Source organism: Haemorhous mexicanus, chromosome 4, assembly GCF_027477595.1.
Source record: "Haemorhous mexicanus isolate bHaeMex1 chromosome 4, bHaeMex1.pri, whole genome shotgun sequence".
NCBI lineage: Eukaryota > Metazoa > Chordata > Aves > Passeriformes > Fringillidae > Haemorhous > Haemorhous mexicanus.
The window spans coordinates 30,180,478-30,196,319 of record NC_082344.1 but is presented as its reverse complement, the minus strand read 5'-3'; the positions used below and the strand labels follow the sequence as shown (position 1 = coordinate 30,196,319).

The 15,842-nt window shown below is 37.8% G+C and overlaps 1 protein-coding gene across 1 annotated transcript in view; it reads left to right on the top strand.

The window, feature by feature from the left end:
• Positions 1 to 15,842, top strand: part of COL25A1 (collagen type XXV alpha 1 chain) — a 298,151-nt gene that overhangs the window by 169,813 nt on the left and 112,496 nt on the right. Inside the window, exon 5 of the mRNA XM_059844248.1 lies at positions 9,583 to 9,600. Coding sequence (XP_059700231.1) covers positions 9,583 to 9,600 — 18 coding nt within the window. The remainder of the gene's footprint in view (positions 1 to 9,582; positions 9,601 to 15,842) is intronic.

The following is a 15,842-nucleotide window of genomic DNA, read 5'->3' as shown; positions in this document are numbered from 1 at the left end:
TGAGAGATTTTCAGGCACCTGCAAGTAACAATTTAACAATTGCATTTATACTAGATAGTTTATAAATGTGGAAAAATTCAGTCACATAATTTTGTCAGGATAAGAGTTTCTGATTTCTGAAAAAACCAAATCAAAACAAACAAAAGATCAAATGAAAAAACACCTTTCTTTATATAGGGTGTAGGTTTTTAGCTTATAAAGAAGGAATCATATCTGTTTTCTGTTTATTATTTGTCCTTGCCCACAACTCAGTGTTCTGATGAGTATTCATTAATTAAAAAAGATCACTGAAGTATCAGTGGAGAAGTTAAGAGTAAGAAGATAATCCACACCTTCTTTTTCTTTGCTTGGAGGATTCTTCTATCACACAGTAAATTTGAACATATCTCTTTTCTCACCTTTTCAGTGAGAAATTTCTGAAGAAATCATTATTGCATTAAAGCTGCTATAAGTAATAACATTTGCCATCTATTTGACAGAAACTCTTCAAAGGTTTCTGATGCCCTTGCTTACATAGTCACTTTCTAACAAAAACCCCTAAAATCCTTAAAATACTTACCTGCAGAGTGACAAAAAAAGCAAAAATATATTGCTTAAATGGAAAACAACTGATTTTGTGAAGCACTGAAAATATTTTTCTCTGAGAGACATCCTATTTTAAGTATTCTTGAGAAGTGGAAGCTACTTTGTGCAAAACCAGCCTGAAATGCTGCTCATACTCTGCTATGTCTCATGTGTTGTCTCTGTCCATAATAGGGTTACTAGACAGGTAGTTAAGTGCTAAGTAAATAGTTGGGTACTCCTGGGAAAAAGAAATCTACTGTACAAACAACTTTTGAGGATTCTGGGGCAGCAAAAAAAGGTGCATGTAAGAGTGTAAGTAAATAGTGTCATGGTTTAAACCCAGCTGGCAACTCAGCACCCACACAGCACTCCAACTCCCCTGGTGGGATTGGGGAGAGATTGGAAGACTAAAAGTGAGGAAAACTGTAGGTTGAGGCAAGGACAGTTTAATAGTTAAAGCAAAAGGTGTGCACACAAGCCAAGAAAAACAAGGAGTTAACTCACTGCTTCCCATGGGCAGGCAGGCATTCTGTTATCTCTGGGAGAGCACAGGTCCATCACACCTGGTGGTTATCTGGGAAGACAAAGGCATCACTCTGAATGTAAGCTTCCTTCCTTTTTGTGCCTCCAGGTCTATATGCTGAGCATGATGCACTGTGGGATGGAACATCCCCTGGATCAGTTGGGATCAGCTGTCCCAGCTGTGTCTCCTCCCAACTCCTTGTGCACCCCCAGCCCCCTCTCTGGGGTGGGCTGAGAGGCTGAAAAGGCCTTGGTGCTGCATGAGCACTAGTCAGCACTCACTGAAACATCTCTATATTATCAACACCCTTTTCAGCAGAAATAGAAAACACAGCCCCATATGAGCTGCTGCAAAGAAATTTAACTCTGTTCCAGCAAAACCCGCTGCATCCAGCCCTAGCATACATTTAAAAGTGGTAGTGGAAACCTAGAGGGGAAATGCAGAGTCCAGAAGAAACATTTTTAATACCATCTGTACTATCTGCAGTAAGTGAAAAAATATTTAGTGTGTATGTGTTGTCTAAACCTCCTCATCCAGTTCTTCATGATTCATTGTCTTGTCTAGTTTTTTAAACTGCATTACAGGGATTGTGTTAGGGAAGACCATGTATTTGGTACTTCTTGGCAAAAATTACTTGCTAATCTGTAGTGGCAGTTATTTTATAGAACAGAACAGAAAGTAGTTTGAGCTACATAGCATGGTTCTGAAGACATTCAGGTTTAAGTGAAAGACAGACTATGGCTTGAATTCTTTCTCTAAAAGTCAATGAAAAAATTAAATTTTCCTTATTTCGAGAAAACTACTTGGAATTCCAGTGCAATCTTGGAATGAATTTCAATAAATATTGTCATATATAGGATTTTTCTCAGTGCATCCTGAAGCAACATCATGTACTATTTCAGCTCATCTTTGTAATCTAGCCTGTATTTTTTGTGGACATTCTAATCTTTTATATTTTTTTAAAAGTGCTTTCTCTCTCTTCGAACACTAGAAAGAAGTAATTGAGGAAAGAAGGAAATTGCCATGTTTGGCTGTTAAAGAGTCAGTATTTTTATAATGAAGGAATAGTATTCTGTTTCACAGTATTTTTTTCTTCTGGAAGGCAGTGTGTCCCAAGACAGTTTTGCTTTCTTCCTGTATTCTACAAAGCAAATCCCAGAAGACATTTTGAGATGTCAGACCAAATCGCCCTAGTAAAAATGGAGTCATGGGAGAAATACCTATTATTTCCATTCCTGTAGAGAAGCAGATGCTTCTCTGCAGTCTGCTGGGAATTTCTGAATCTTCTTTCATAGACTCTTCGAGATGCTATGTACAGTCCTTTAATTCAAATACAGGAGCTATGTAGTGTGGATAAAGAACAGGCAAAAATCCAATAGTAGTTTTAAAACACCTGTCATTGTAAAGAAGCAGAAATAGTATTTTTTTTTTCCTATGATAAAGAAACATTCCCTAAAAACAGTGCTTATATTGACAATACAAGCACTAATACGGGTCCAACAACTGTTAAATGGTCCCTGTAAGCCAGTTTTAACCCCCTAACTTTCCTTCTACAAATACTTGCATAATCATTTTCTGCATTCATTCATCATAAGAATAATTGCATCTTTTGGGCGAAGCTTGCAGTGGACCTAACAGTTAAACTTATCTGCTATCCCACAAATCCCTGTGGGACACTTATTATACTTACCACGACCTCGCTGTTGAGTGTTTTAACTGCTAATATCTCCAGCTTGTCTTTGAGAAGTTAAGTTATGCATAGCCAGAGTTTAGCTCAGTCTTTGTTTCTCTTCCTGCAGCAGACTGTGTGTGTAAATATTACTAGGTAAATATCCTGTAGTACCCAGTGCTAGAAAAAAATCTGGGATAACTAATAACTTGGAAAAGGCCTCAATTTTTGGGGTGTATAGAACCGTATTTAGAAATTTGCTACATAATTATGAGAAAATGAGTAAGTGTTATATGTGTGCTGCATGTGTGGACTCAAGAGGCACAGAGGAAACATAATAATAAAAGCTCTACCTTTGTAATCCATCCACAGTGCTGCTTTCTTCTTCCTTGCTACCAGGGAAGGACAGTTCAGAGATAACATCTGACAGATAGTGTAGGTCATCCCAGCAGTCACAAACTTCCCTAGGATGTCAGCACATAAATAGGGTAGTGGTCATGCAGACAGCCAGGATACTGATGACCTGTTTTACACTCTCAGCATGTCACCCACTCATGATGTGACAGGAAACCACAGCGAGGGCTGGCGGGAAAGTGAGGTGAGGCATTTTATTCCCACAGGGCTTCCCAGACCCAGTAACTTGTTATTGGATCTGACAAGGAGGTTGGTGCACAGCCTTCTTACAAAGGCAATACTGTACCAAAAATAATGAGTGTGACAATGAGTGCATCCATCTGATGGCCCTGTTCTTGTTAAGTATGTCTGGAATTTTTGGCATAGTCCAGGATCTAGGGTGGGAGAAGACAGATACGTAGGGAACTCACTAGATGATATGGCAGCAGTTTTTCATGGTACTTATTGTTTTCTTGATAGCTTGTTGAACTAGCTCTATATATGTCTACCTACATGTAGTACATATTATTATTTATTAGTCATAGTGCAGAAGGTATGAATATACACTCCTGGATGAAGTAGTCACCAGAACCCCTGCAGACCTGATTTAGACTAAACATTTACACTGGTTGTTAGCTCACAAGCCAAAGTGGTGCTTAGGAAGAGGGCTAAATGCAGCAAGGATAAAATAGATCAACAGAAAACCAGCAAGTATGTTATGTGCTCTCTTCTCGTTAGCAGTGATCCAAACCTAGCAGCGTGAGCAGTCAGCCCTAAGGGGCTGTATGCTTAGGAGGGGCAGACTGGAGAGGGGTGCCTGTGAAGCTCCGGGGGGAAAGGGCAGAAAAAACTGCCATGCTCTGCCTGCAGTTCCATTCCATTGCCAGTGAAAGTTAACCTGACTGTTCATTGTCAGAAGACATAGCAAATAAACATCACATTTAAAATTAATCCAACTTTCTTTAGTCCTCTTCTCTCTCGTCTGATCACTTAAACAGACAGTTGATAAAAGATCAATTACTCAGTTACTGCAGAATACATCCACTTTAAATCTTTGTATAATTTACATTCATATAACTGCAACCAACTTCTGGATTCTTAAGCAAAATGAGTAACTTGTGAAATACTAGTGAGGAAAATTCCAGGTTTCCCAAGGGAGAAAAGAGAAAGTAGGGTAAGGTGCAGGACTTCTCAGAGAAGGTGTATGTGGAAATCTTTAGTATCCCTGTGGATGGTGTGAGCTAAAGTTTTTTATTAACAATAATTTCTATAATTTTAATTTAAATATAGATTAGTTATGAGATTTTATGTTGCAACCACATAAATAAATAGGCTAAGTAAGTAGCTGGTTTCTGTTATTTAAAGAAATAACAGAAATAAAATAATAAAGCAAGATGCATTATTTCATATGTTTGGTTATGTTGGACCACTGTGATTTGCCAGACTGACAATTCCTTCATTGCATGTTGAACCTGTCTTTTGTTAAACATCAGTTATTGCCTGGCTACTTCCCACCATGCTGTTTTTATTAATCCTGTCTTAGGTCTGCTTCTTTTGTTGTTTCTTTTCTGTGCCTTCATTCTCAAAATGTATTGCATTTAGCTGCTGACACAGTTCCTCATCTTCCAAAGTCCACAGTATTCCCCAAGTCTGTTTTTTCCCCCCCTCATCTTCAGTGTTACTCTGATTTAACTGTTCCATTTTGTTTTGACTTTTGATTATCCCAGGGTCCGATTGGTATGGATGGAAAGCTGGTAGGTGATTTGTTCAAAACCAGTGTAATTTAGGTCTTTCACATATTCCCCTCTTTGCTTTTTTAAATTACCTACACTGAAATGCATATTAGTCAAATACTGGCTTACTTCAGCATAACTTAGCACAGCAGTAGCAGTCCAGTAGCATGGATTTTTAACAGGTTGCTGAAAAGCCACTTCAGTCTTTTATGCCTATGCAAAGAAATGGAGGTCAGTCCTGCTTCTCCTCTTCACTTCTCATTTTCTGTCTGAATTAGACTGGAAGGCAGATGTTCCTCCTTGGGTGCTCTGTCCAAGGGTAATTTGGTGGTGCCTTTCAAACAGCAGGATATCACTTCTGACTACATTTCTGTGACTCCTCCTTCTTTCACAAGTTCTTAATTTTTATGTTTTAATTTCTGTGCCTGGATTATGTTGGCTGATTAAATCTGAACAGCCTCATGTACCCCAATAAATGCATTTGTATGATATTCCAGATATTCATTAGGGATATGCTGCTTGAATTAAGTTAGAAATAACATTTAATTTTATAGTATGCATTTGTTAATGCATTTCTACTTTGTCTATATTTGTATAGCTCTATGTTTAGATGTATAAGCCTGGAAGTTTATGTTCCCAGCTCTTTAAAGATTAACACCATGGCAAAGGTGTGAAAATCCAGTTTTGTTACTTAAGCTGTTCCTTTCACTTCCTCTCTTTTCTCCCTTCCCAGGGCACCCCTTTTCACTGATAGCTTGGATACCTATTTTCTTTTCTATCCTCTTACTACAAGCTCCATTTCCTTTGCAAGCTCAACTTGCTAACTTGCAGTGTCAGCTTTCATTTTCTCCTGTTTCTCTGCTCTTTGAGGTTTCTTTCTACTTTGAAGTAACTTGTCTGTAAAGTTTGCAACATGCAGTCAATAAGCTTATTCTTTAATCTCTTTTAGGGGATTGATAACTTACCTGTTGGCTTTAGTTACACCATGGATTTTTTCTTTTTGTTTTAATATCATTTATATATCAGCAGCTAATAATTGGTTTCAGTTTCTAGGAAGGGATTAACTGACAACAGTAGAAGACCTTCAATCATGGCAATTAGAACAGGGTGCCAAATCTCTTTGTTTGCCTCAAAAGAGTGTATTAAGCCAGTAAATAGGAATATAGAAGGGAAAATTGTTCTGGAGTTTTTACTGAAACCATGAGATATTATGCAGTTATACCCACTGTAGTAATATAGATTAAAAAAAAAAACAAAACCAACCAGCATTCAATTGGTATAATCAAGTATATGGGGTTCAAAGCACCAGCCACCAAAATGCACCCAACCAGTGGGTGGTGGGACTGGTCCCTAAATGCCTGCAAAGACATCAAATAGTTGGTAGCTAGAGTCAATGAATCAATTTTAGAGTATGTACCAGATTTGAATAGAGAGAGATTCATTAGACAAAAATCAGAGTAATGGTGACTTTTCAGTCTTGAGCAGTATTTTCTCCCTGTTGGTTATCTAAAATTTAGAGAAAGACTTACAGCTAAAACATTTTAATCCACAAGTAACATGAACTGGGGGCAGTTCAGGCAGCAATGAACCAGACTGATTCCAGAAATCCTGAGGCCATTTTGAGAACACAAGCAGATAAACTGAGATTGAGCTTGCTCCAATGAGTTATGATATCAGATTGAATTCATGTTAGAGGGTTTTTTAATGAACATCAAAGTAATTGAAGGAGCTTAATTCCTGACCCTTTCACAACATGCAAAAAATTAAAGATGGCAAAATTAACAGTCTCTTTTTTGTGTCCCACACTATAAATTGCTGTTGTGTGACAATAACCCTTCACAATTAAAAATGTCAGTGTCGTGACGCTTTTCTACCCATACCTTTGTAAGAAGAGCTGATGAGTTCCATAATTCAGTGCTTGCTGCACCTTCTGGGTCTTGTCACTAGATCACTTTTGAGAAGGGAAAATTCTACTGTAACTGCAGTGGATAGTAGGGCAAGAAGTAGATAAGACTGCTCAGAAATATTGAAGGGTTAGGAACCATTGTAAAAAACAGAAAATAATTACATTCAATAATGCAAATTTCCTTCCATGGTGAAGGAGCTAATAGCCAAGGGGTTAAAATTATCCTGCTTTTTAGTACTTTTGTATTCAGCATCTGCATTTACAGCTAAATGCAGGATAATGGTTATATTGGCAGCAGATGTAAACTAAGAGTAATGCAGTGATTATATTCCCCGGTATCTCATAGAGTTTTCTGTCTACTTGAAAAAAACATTGTCCTATAAAAATTCATTTTCCAGCTTTTTCTGTATTGGAGTCATGAAAGAAGAGTAATTATAAATCCTCAGTACCAGAAAGGCAAAGTAGTGATGCTGCTGAGAGTAGAAAACACTTTTGTGGGAGCATGGCTGCAAACCTCACCTCATATTCCATTCAGGATAAGTTTGTGTTATGTGTGTATGTCTCTTGTGTCATACATATAGCATGTACCATGTGGACACTTAGCAGCCTCTGGGTCTTAGTGAAGAAAAAAAAGTCAATTTTCAAATCTTATTGTTAAAATATATATGCATACATTCAGTTCATTTACTTTCTACTGCTTCAAATCAACTCTTGGTTGAAACATTTTGGTAATTTCAGACCTTCATTTAGGTTTTGGATTTTAAATATATATATATATATGTTGGAGGCAGTCTTTAATGATTTGGTCAAAATCTATTGCAACTTTAGATATTTTTGTGAGCAAATGTGTTCTGAATTTTATGTATGAAGTTTGCAGGCACAGACCTCAGTTTAGGTAATTTATACAATTTTATTGTACTGGCTGCCCAGTACTGCATCTATGAGCAATTCCTGATGATTTTAAGATCAGGTATAAAATAAAATAGCTTAAAACCTGCTGTGAGGGGAAAATTGAGGTAATATATGAGTGCTGAGGAGTCTCAATCATATTCATTAACCCAGCATGATGTGCAACTTCATAGAGCTCACCAACTCAGAAAGTTTTAGCTAATACTTGAACTGCCAACCTCAGCCAGTAAGCTTAGGTTTTTTATATTCTCTATGGTGCAGTTTTGTTCTAAGGAATGAATAGAAAACTGCAGCATCCCCAACAAGGAATACTTTATGCTGCATTCAGTGTAAAGATTAGATAGTCACAATAATTCTGTATTTTACTATTATTCCTCTGTAACGTGATTGCATACATTTAAAAAAATACTTTAAAGCTTTGTGTGAATTTAAATACCATTTTTTTTTGTGGTTTTTCATTGACACAGGAAGTTTTATTAGTTACTATAAAAAGCATTTCTCCATTTGTGTTTCTTGTTGATAATGGTTCCCAGTTGAAATGCTTCTGCCTCCCACTCCATCTAAAATTGCCCAGAATCACAGGATAGCTGAAGTGGGAAGGGACCTCTGGAGGGCATCTGGTGTAACCTCTCTGCTCAAGTAGAGCTGTCTCAAGCAGTTTGCCCAGGATCATGTCTAGATTGTTTTTGAGTGTCTTCAAGAATGGAACCTCCACAGTCTCCCATGGTCCCATGCTTGGTTAACAATAAAAAAAGTGTTTCCTGATGTTCAGATGGAAAAGTTTCAGCTCTCTGTAAAAGTACCTTCCAGCTGAAGTGGTTTTATATGATTTAAAAGAAGTCTCCACACTCAGTTTCTGTCAACAAAAGGAAACATAGTTTCAGTTTAACTGAAGTATTATTTTAATTGTCATAAAACACCAGAGGCTAAGCTAGCCCTAGGCGTTTAAAGGAATTCTCTAAGGAGACATATGTAATTATTTTTCTCTGTCTTACAGTGTGAGCTGATTGTCTGGGTCATGTTGTTTATAGTCACAGCTACTGTACTGTTTGCTAAAATCATTCTGCTTCATGCAAGTAATTTCTGTTATGGGCACTAAAATAATTCATGGCTTTCATTGGCTTTTCTGGTCTAGGGGAATTAGGGATAGGAATTCTGCTCTGTAAGGGCTTGCAGCAAGAAGAAATACAGTTCCTCAGTGTGCAAAGGGTGCCTTTCCACTTGTCCAGGGGTGATCTAAAGGTGGTGTTGATAAATGAGAGGAAATGTATCAGCTGTCTTCTTGGATTGACTAACAAAAACTCATCTCAGACCTTCCACTATTGCTGGTTTAAATAGGGGTTTATACTTGCTTAGAATTGTGGTGCCTGTGGCAATGGCAAAAAGACTACTGTTTGTCCAGCAGTGTGTTCCTCCAGGTTTGAGACTTTGTTCATTCAACAGGCAGTAATTGTAAATAATTAGCATCTCCTTGGAGTATGGTGGGGAGCCGTAATAAAGAAATGAGAGAACAAAAAACCCATAATACCTCCTTTCAATCATCTCAGAACCTCTGGCTTCTGTCTCACTTGAGAACTGTCAATTAAGTCCTCCTATCATTTCCAAATTATTAATAATATCTAAAATAAGAAGTTTCTCAAATCCAGTTTTGATATGTTATTGTAATTTATTTCTAGAATCAGTTAGTTGCAAGAAAGTGTATCAGTTTGAATTAAAACACTCAAATTCAATATCAACTTAAGAGTCCAAAATCTGACTTCAATGCAGTCACTGTATATTTTGTTAGCTTCTTATTAGAGAGCACTGTAACTAATTTCTACTATTTAAGGAGTTCATCCTTGTCATAACTTTCCATAATCTTTTGTTTTTCTTGTCTTTTTTTCAGGGTCAGCCTGGTCCCCAAGTAAGTGCCATCTTTTTTTCTTACATAAGTATCAGTTAAATACAGGACCCACTGAGCTCAGGTTGTCTACAAAGTATTTTACTTTATTTTTTGATCCTACTGTAGTAAGATAGAAACTGATAACCATTGCATAATTCTGTGAGAAAAATATTTCCCAGGAGAGAAATATGCCCCCCACATATGGTTAAGTTCCCTCAGCTGTCTGACCAGATGGTGGGGTTAACAACATAATACTGAATAGAGCAAATCTCCTAACTATGGCTTGAAACTTTGCCACCAAACTTTAAAGCAAGATAAAATAACTTAGCAAATGTGTAGCAAATGTAATACTTCAACTGCTTATTAATCACATGCTAATAATGTTGCTATAATCCAGGCAGCCCTCAGTTATTTTAAATATTGCACTGCTAGCTGTTTTGATTAATTAGATACACTGCTTTGAATTAGTTCTGCTTTATTTAAGAATAGTAGAACTTTGTCTTGTGAGCTGTAATTGAAGACGTGGAAATCTAGGGATCTAACTTCAGTTCTAAGGAAGAAATAGACCAGCAGAAAGGAAACATTACATGTAGTACAAATGAAATGTGAATTATTTGAGTGCTATAAAATTATGGATGTGCAAGGAAATACGAAAAGCAAATAAATTACCAAGCCAGTACCAGTGCCATACTTAGCAAAATCAGTTGAGAAACTCAGGCTTTTTGTATGCTTCATAAGCTTTGTGGGAAGTAAGCTTTGGTCTATGGAACTGTCTTAGCACAATTTAGTTGCCCAAACCAGGATTTCTATGAGGGCCTTTTATATTTCAGAATCATAATTGAAAGTCAGAGCTTTACCACTGTATTGACTGGCAATTTTTTAGATTTCATTATGAGAAGCAAGCATTTGTTTTAGATTTTTTTCGTTTCTAAACATCATTTTCTGTTGAAAGACAGATTGATTTACAAACCCTCAAACCACTTGGCCTGAATGCACAGTAGCCTTGCAGTGCCAGGCTCCATTTAACAGAATTGTGTAAGAAATCCATATGATACTGGAGATGGCTACTGCCCATGGCACTTATGTTTCACAATAGGCTCTTGATGTATTGGCTCTGCAGAGAGGGATCTTCAGCCTCTGTGCTGCCAGGGGCTGGTGAAGAGAGAGATTGTAATTCTGTGTGGCACTGTAGCTCTGAACAAGCTCTGTTGAGGACCTGAGGCTGATTCTTGAGCCTGTGGGCTGCCCTCCAGTTGATGTTAACTTATGCTGCCACCCGTGTCCTTTCCTTCTGGGTTTGGACCCCCACCTCCCACATTTCAGTTGCTTAGAGAGTGTCTCTTGCCTGCTGCTTGTAAACAGCTGCTCAGACTTTGGAGCTCATATCTCTACATGAAATGCCCTGGGATAGCTGTAGGCAAGGAACCACCATGGAGATGGCAGTGTTCAGTGCTCTTACAAGGGCAGAAAGGCAGAGAAATCTCATCATGGATGTAAGAGAAGTGAGGTGCAAACCAAAGAAAAAGCCCTCTAAAACTATTCCCCATACTATTTGGGAGAATTCTTATATGTTAACTTCTGTAATTCCTCCCAGTGGAAATGCTCACCTCTGGGTCATCACCATTGTCCTCAGCAACACGTACCGTTATCCTTAATAATGCCTTTTCCTCCTTTTCAGCTCAAGATGCTCTTACTGTGTCAGGAGGATATGTGTGTGCTCAGTCATTTTGAGTGGCTGATTAAGTCCAGGAATAATTCTTTTGGGAGCACAGGTGGGGAAGACATAAGGGCATGAAGCAGAGTTGTGTTCAGCTTTACATTAAGATGCCTAAATCCAGAAGCTTGTCTTGTGTAGGTGTTGACCTACATGGTGTCTAAGCACTCCTGGCAGCCACTGAAGGTTAAGTCAATACTCAGTGCACCTAGCAACCTGTTCAGCTCATGGTGAGCTCCTGGGGCTCAGTTACATTGTCTGCATTCAGGCTTTTGTTGGTGAATGAATTGATCTGGCGTCTCTGTCCTCAGCCACTAGCTGTTTTATGTACAGGCTGGAGTCTCTGTTGGGCTGTGGTTGTAGCTGTCAGTCACAGGCAGCTGTCTTGGATACCTAGGGAAGCTCTCACGTGACACTAGCTGTGCACATTTGTACCTCCTAATTCCAGATTCTGACTGTAGGCAGCTACTGAACCAGATAACCATTCTGCTGAATTGCTTTCTAGCCAGGGTTGACATCTGTCTCAGGCAGCTACAGGCAGGCTGTACATTTAGAAGTTTATCCCCTCAAATTGAAACTCAGATCCAGATAACTTGGTGAAACAGCATTTTTTAAATTTTAAAAGCAAGTTTTTTAAGTATTGGAAGCTGTGGTTGAAAATCTCAAGACTTTTAAAAATCAAAAGTATCCATAGAAAACAGATTTCATTCCCATACAGATAAAATCAAAACCCCTTGGCATGTCATTAAGTAATGCAGAAATTCCAGCCTATTATGATTGTCTGCAATTTCTCTGGTCTTAACTGCGTCCGTGAGAAACTCAAAATTGAAAGTATTGATCAGTTTGGTTACTAAGTAAAGTCTTTCTGGCTTCAAAGAACAGAATTGTTATGCTGATTGGAGAAGCACTTAGGAAGTTTCTGGTGTCCTAGCCATGCTAGTCCATGCTCAGGTCAGGGATAAATTCTAATCATTTCTATACTCACTGTTTTATTAACCCCTATTCTTTTTCACTCTGGTTTTATAAAGTACACACTATATTCACCTAATGCACACCTAATTACTGGGCACATCCTCTTATCATTTTAATTTTTTTTACTGCTTATTTTCTTCAAAAAGAGATGACAAAAGATAATTTTGCTTCACATTTTCTCATTTTAAGTAACAACAAGATTTATTACAACTTATGGGCACCTTTTTTTTTCTTCCAGAAGATGATTATGGTTTTGTTGCATCTCTGAAAAGTAAAGACCACAATAAAAAGCTAAAGAATTTCTAGCCTAATCTTTAAAAAAATTTAGTCTCTTCTTATGATTTTGGTTTTCTGTTAAAAAAAAAAGCTACTTTAAATACCATGTAAGCTGTGTTCTTCTTTAGAAGAGCAAGTAATAAAATCTTTAATATTTTTACTGAAATTAAATTCTGACTCTTGAGTGACCTAAAAACTGTCTGCTTTTTCTTATCTGGAGTATAAATATGTATTTAGATTAGCTTGAACCATAAAGGGTTCTTCTCCCAGTAAATCTATACAACCAAATTCTGCCTATACTTTCTCTTTTTTAAATAATAGAAATATTCCTGCTTGTCAGAGAACAGAGTTTATCTTCTAGTCTAATGTTAATTCTGTAAGACATGTGCTATCTGGGTAAAGAGAGAAGGCTGGCTATTTTAAACTTTTTTTGTTGTTTAGAGGTAAGGTTCATGTAAATACTAGAAGCCATGCTTTTAATATCATGGTGAGGGAAGACAAAACAATCCTTTAAAAAAATCTTGCTGAACTAAAGCTGCTAAAGACTGTAAGTGTGGGGTTAGGGTGGTGTTTTGCTTGACTTGCTCTCAGCCAGCCAACTGTTTCCTTCTTTGGGACAATATCCTCTCCCTGGCCCATCTCTAGCATAACATACTTTGTCTCTCATGTCAGCATACATGAGCACTCCCTGTGTGGGACTTTGACATACAGCAGCCTCGCAGATGCTTCTCCTTTCTCTTTGGCAGCTGTCCAAGTCTACATTAGAAATGGACAAAGTGTTAATGATTGATACTTGTTTTCATGAGATTCTTGTTTTCCTTTGTGTGGCACGTTCATGGACGTGATGTTGTAACAGCCTGAAATTTCCCAGTGCCTGGTGCATGATAAAGGTTTCCATAGCAATTCCAGTGACAAATGTATGTGTGTCTTTTTTTTCACCATCAAGCATCAGGGTATGTGACTGGAGTATTTTTAATTTCTGATGACAGAGATTCTGATTCATGGTTAAACTGGCTATTACTGGCTTGTGCTGTCAACAGTGCTGGTGGGAACCATTTTAACTTTTAGTTTTCTGGTTTTTGTCAAAGGACAGAGAAACACAGCAGGCCAAAGGCCCTAATTTTGAGTGGGTTTGGAAGGCAGCAGTGTAGGGAAGATATTTATCACTTCCTAGAGAACACTGTGATGGTAGGGAGACTCCTAGATCTTAGAAAAGAGTATCTGACAGTAGGAAGGATGGGAAAGGAGATGTATAAACAAAGTGTGTTTTAATTCTTTTGAGCCTCCCTTTCAGTTTTGGTAGTTCTGGATAGCCATCTGCATTCCACAGCCTGTCCAGTATTGCTCTCAGTGCATGCCCTTCAGTAGTGGGGCAGTTGATAACATCGAGTGATCGTGTGTGCTTTTATGGCTGTTTAAGCTATGGGTAAGATACATAATGTCCTATTGATCAGTGCTGCAGAGTGGTCTCTGCCTGTCAGACTGTTAGAGTTGGACATGTTTATTTTGTTCTGATCACCATAAATTGAGGTGTAAACTCCACATCCCTTCCTTTCTAGCGATTTCCTCTAATGAATGCCTCAAGACTCTTTACTTGCATGGAGAGTGGGGGAAGGAGGCAAGAAATACACTTAAGAGGGGAAAAGTCAGCTGAAGACTGAAGCAATAGTTCACTTCCAGATACACAGTGCAGTGAAGTACTGCTCCTGGGAGAATCCCAGTGGTTGTACCCAGGCCATCAGCTGTTCTCACTGTTGAGAATGATCTTGTGGGGTATTTCTCCCAGAAACTCATACCCTCTGCTCCTTTTTGAACTTCTGAAGAATTGTATTACTCAGACTGATTATACAAATGCTAGTCTCCTTTTGAGTTACAAGCTGCAGGTCAGATTTTGCTGTCAAACGTCAACAATTAGTCTATTAACATTAGGTAGCAGACTAGTAAAAGTATTTTTCTTACTTTCTTTGTACAAATAATGAAGATAAATCCTTGATGCCTTTGCTGCTAATAACAATTTACTGTAAATTATGAGATCAGAAATTAATCTGAGGGCATCACATAAATGAACAAGCTTGTACTCTTTGATAAGTTTAAGCAGGCAGAGCTTGAGATTAGTTGCCATTCTCCTTTCTGAAATGGTAATAGCATTTGTGAACACCATTGAAATTGTGAGACCTTTTTATGCAACAGCCCATGTTGATTTGTGAACAAGAAGAAACAAATGCCATTTTCATGGCTTTTCATTTTACGTTAGTTGCTAAAAGGAACCACATCAGAGAATGTTAAGAGGAGAAATCATGCTCAAAACTTCATTTACTGTATACTTAAGTGTTTATGACACAAAAGAAGCCAGAAATTTGTCTTCTCAGAAGGAGATTGTGCATTTAATTTTTTTGAAGTGTGGTGCTTTCTCAGCTTCATATGTAATAAAATAGAAGTTAATTTTGTTAAAAAGCATTTACAACAACAATGAGCGCTTTCAAATATAAAACACTCCAGTTTCCCTTGGTAGACCAGGAGCACATGTGTAAACCAGAAGAGCTGTGAATATTAAATGATTTTCTTGGCTATGCAGACGGTTCTAGTGCAAGTAAGAGGATTCTTTGGTTTGTAAAGAAGAGAGCACAGAATTGGAGATTTAGGGGGAAATTGTTCTGAACTATCTGTTGTACCAACACTAAGGAAGCACCACACATAATTTAAAAAGGCAGAGGAGAGTAGAACTTCCAATCATCAATAAAAAAGTTCTTTTAAAATTTGATACTATGCTCTGCTTTCAACGTATTTTTTTACTCGTCTTTTCCCACCCTTTTGTCAGGAATTGCAAAGGAGCCTCAATGGCAGATTGATGACTTCCCTACAGTACCCTGCTAAGTGAACTTAGTTGGGGATAATTACACTTTTTAGAGCTCTGCTTATCAGGCTCTGTCAGATACCAGGAGGAGGCCAGACTCCTACCCCAACTGTGCTACTGTGCTCTTTTACTTACTCTGGTAGGCAAGCTTTTGAGTTGCAATTTCAGTGACTATCTGGTGCTGAAATGGCAAGATGTTCCACAGCATTTCCTGAAATAGATAATTTATTTCTTAATTTCTTGCTTGATTCAGAAAGTATCAGACTTGAATTCTGTTAATTTTACAATTACCAATTCAGTCTAGGTTGTGATTTTCTACAAACAGAAAAATAAGAATATTAATTGTACAAAGTTCTGTGAAAAGGGCTCCTCATGTAAAATAATTTTCAGCTCTGGATGCCCTTGTAAAATAAATTCTGCTCCTACAAAGGTGGCTTCTTTTTCTGA